The 2,500-nt window shown below is 37.4% G+C and overlaps 2 protein-coding genes across 2 annotated transcripts in view; both read right to left on the reverse strand.

Moving 5' to 3' along the window:
• LOC143027374 (uncharacterized) overlaps positions 1-290 on the reverse strand; it is a 4,221-nt gene extending 3,931 nt beyond the window's left edge. The window contains exon 1 of the mRNA XM_076188656.1: positions 23-290. Coding sequence (XP_076044771.1) covers positions 23-290 — 268 coding nt within the window. The remainder of the gene's footprint in view (positions 1-22) is intronic.
• A 5-nt stretch (positions 291-295) lies between these two features.
• On the reverse strand, positions 296-913 carry LOC143027375 (uncharacterized). The gene is made up of 2 exons (XM_076188657.1): positions 807-913; positions 296-602 (listed from the first exon to the last, which is right to left on the reverse strand). The coding sequence occupies exons 1-2, from the start codon at positions 911-913 to the stop codon at positions 296-298; spliced, it is 414 nt and encodes a 137-aa protein (XP_076044772.1).
• Between the last annotated feature and the right edge of the window lie 1,587 nt (positions 914-2,500).

The following is a 2,500-nucleotide window of genomic DNA, read 5'->3' on the forward strand; positions in this document are numbered from 1 at the left end:
ATCCTCTATCTATTTCACTTACAGGCATTTTGTGGTGTATTGAATAAACAAATCATTGCAAACATGTTAAGAAGCTGTCGTGGCATTTGATATATAGCTGCCTCACTCAAAGCCAATTCTAGTTCGTTGTCATCTTGAAGCAGTTGCAATCGAATACAGGCATCCTTAAAGGTCGGCAACTGTTCACCTCCTACAGTTTTCAAGTCATCAAAAGAAGTTGCACCTGGTACATGAAGAAGAAGCACCCTTAAATGGAATTTCTCAGCATTGCTAGGACTGGCAGAGTACATTCTCGTTACAATCTGGCGGTGACGTTGTCTTCTGGTCCAAGTGTTGCTTTGGTTATATTAAATACATAATATTCAGGGATATCACAATAAAGGTGGGCTCTTGCATCCACGTCTCTTTGGTTAAGTTTGAACCATGCAGTTAATTGCGTGTCTTGTCCTTCTGCACGGGCAGCAGCCTGTCTTTGCTCGCCCGGCTTATAATAAGCTTGTTGCTGGTCAGGCAAATGGAGTGCCAGTCGGTAAACTGTGTGCGACTGTCCATACATTTTATATTTTGACAAACGCCAAAATGCTTCAGGCGGAGATACATATCTACACGAAATATATTGTTTAATTTCATTATATTCATTTTCATTAGTTTGATTGTTGTTCATATTCATTTCCATCATTGCGCAATCATGTCCTTTATAGACATATTTGAAAATATATTTCACACTTTTTACCGATATACACACTTCTACATTAATGTGAGCACCATATTTTCTGAGTAAATATTTATTATATGGTACTACAAACCTGCAGTCAACCTCATGGACGCCCACTCTAACAGAATCTCCATTATTTCTGCGTCTGTAAAGAGGATATCCAGAAACATTTGTTATAGTCTCCTCCTGATACGGCATAAGAAATTTCTTTTGACAATCTCCCTCTACCATACAGATTGAATTGGGATTAAATGTACCGCAGGGTCCATGAATCATGAGTTTTTTTCTCTCATTTGTGGATCATGTTCTGATGGTAATTCAGCTGAAACAATATTATCAATTTGTTCTTTAGTTCTAATTTTATCTTCTTCACGCAGCATGATTAGCATGTGACAATGCGGGAGACCTCTTTTCTGAAATTCAATAACATGTATCGCAGCAATAGGTACCCCAAGTACATGTCTGTCCTTTATGTCAATCATTAATTCATTGAGATGTTGTTTGAAAACTCGTGCCAACAAATCAGGTCTGTTCTGTGCAGTTTCATGAGGCTGTAAGTTTTCAGTTACTTCTCGACATTTTGGATTGCAAGTATATGTTATAAATAAATCAGGCCTTCCATACTTGCAAACTATTGCCATTGCATCTTGATAGCATTGTTGCATATTTCGTGGGCTCCCTGTGAAGGATGATGGCAAAATGACAGGTACTCCAGGATCTTCATTTTCATTATTTCTTGCAAGGTGATCCATCAAACCTGAATACATTGCAACTCTTAGTTGTGCTTGATTTTCTGCAATGAATTTCAAACGACAACCCTCTACTTTAACATAAGCATCAACTATATATTGCTGAAATAGTTTTCCACCACTGTGTATTGGACTGAAGCCACCTCTTATTGCTAGACGATATGCATAAAATTCCTGAATAGTAACCTTGTTACGAACTCTAATTTGCCTATTTTCTACATGAGTAATGTTTTATGCCATCCGAATTCACCATGAGGAAAGAGAAGAGGGTAAATCATTGGATCAAGATGGCAAGAGAGGTAGGATATCCTCTCCCTTTGTTGTCCTTTAGGGTACACTATAATGTCACGCTGGACAGGTGGTACTCCATCATCACCAACAAATTTTGCTGTAATTTCATCATTTGTTTGATTATTATATCTCCTCGCATCAGGGCCGGCAATAAATTGCATGGTTATTTTTCTGGGAGGGATATTTTGTAATGTAGCTCTCTGTTGCTCTTCAAGTTCGACAGTTCTCGTGTTTTTATATGCCCCTACATAAAGAATTATCGACCATTGCTTGATATATTTTTTCGAAAACTGAATATAAGCAATTAGAATTTTGATTAGCATTTGACCTCAGATTTAATGCTTCATTTGTTTCAATTATATAGAGCTGTCCATATTTTCTTTCTTCATTTTCATTTGGATGTAAATTTGTTGCATATTGATATATTTATCCTTGCAATCGAAAACAATATGGACCATGTCCTGGAGATGGCTTCACTTCAGCGCCGAAGGAAGCAAAGGCAAAGGAGGAGTTATAATTCCTAATGTTGTTTCTAAAGTTGCTAGAATCCCTGTCATTTCCTTCGAACAATTTCCTTAGAATGACCGGATATTCTTGGAGGGGCTCAAGTGATATTTTTCCATTATGACAACAATTCAGAGGCTCTCCCTGAAATCGGAGAGCCTGGTAGTGTTCACAAATAACATTCATTGGCCCAATATAGAATCTATCAGGATTTATAAATTGGACACCATCTGCATTATTT

Source organism: Oratosquilla oratoria, chromosome 8, assembly GCF_046742065.1.
Source record: "Oratosquilla oratoria isolate Oo_2021 chromosome 8, ASM4674206v1, whole genome shotgun sequence".
Taxonomy (NCBI): Eukaryota; Metazoa; Arthropoda; class Malacostraca; order Stomatopoda; family Squillidae; genus Oratosquilla; species Oratosquilla oratoria.

What these genes read in the sequence shown, in the direction of transcription:
- LOC143027375 (XM_076188657.1), bottom strand. Translation starts at nt 913, where the DNA reads ATGCCGTATCAGGAGGAGACTATAACAAATGTTTCTGGATATCCTCTT. An exon ending in GTCCATGAGGTTGACTGCAG is followed by an intron (nt 603 to 806) that starts GTTTGTAGTACC and finishes TATTTCGTGTAG; the next exon opens with ATATGTATCTCCGCCTGAAG.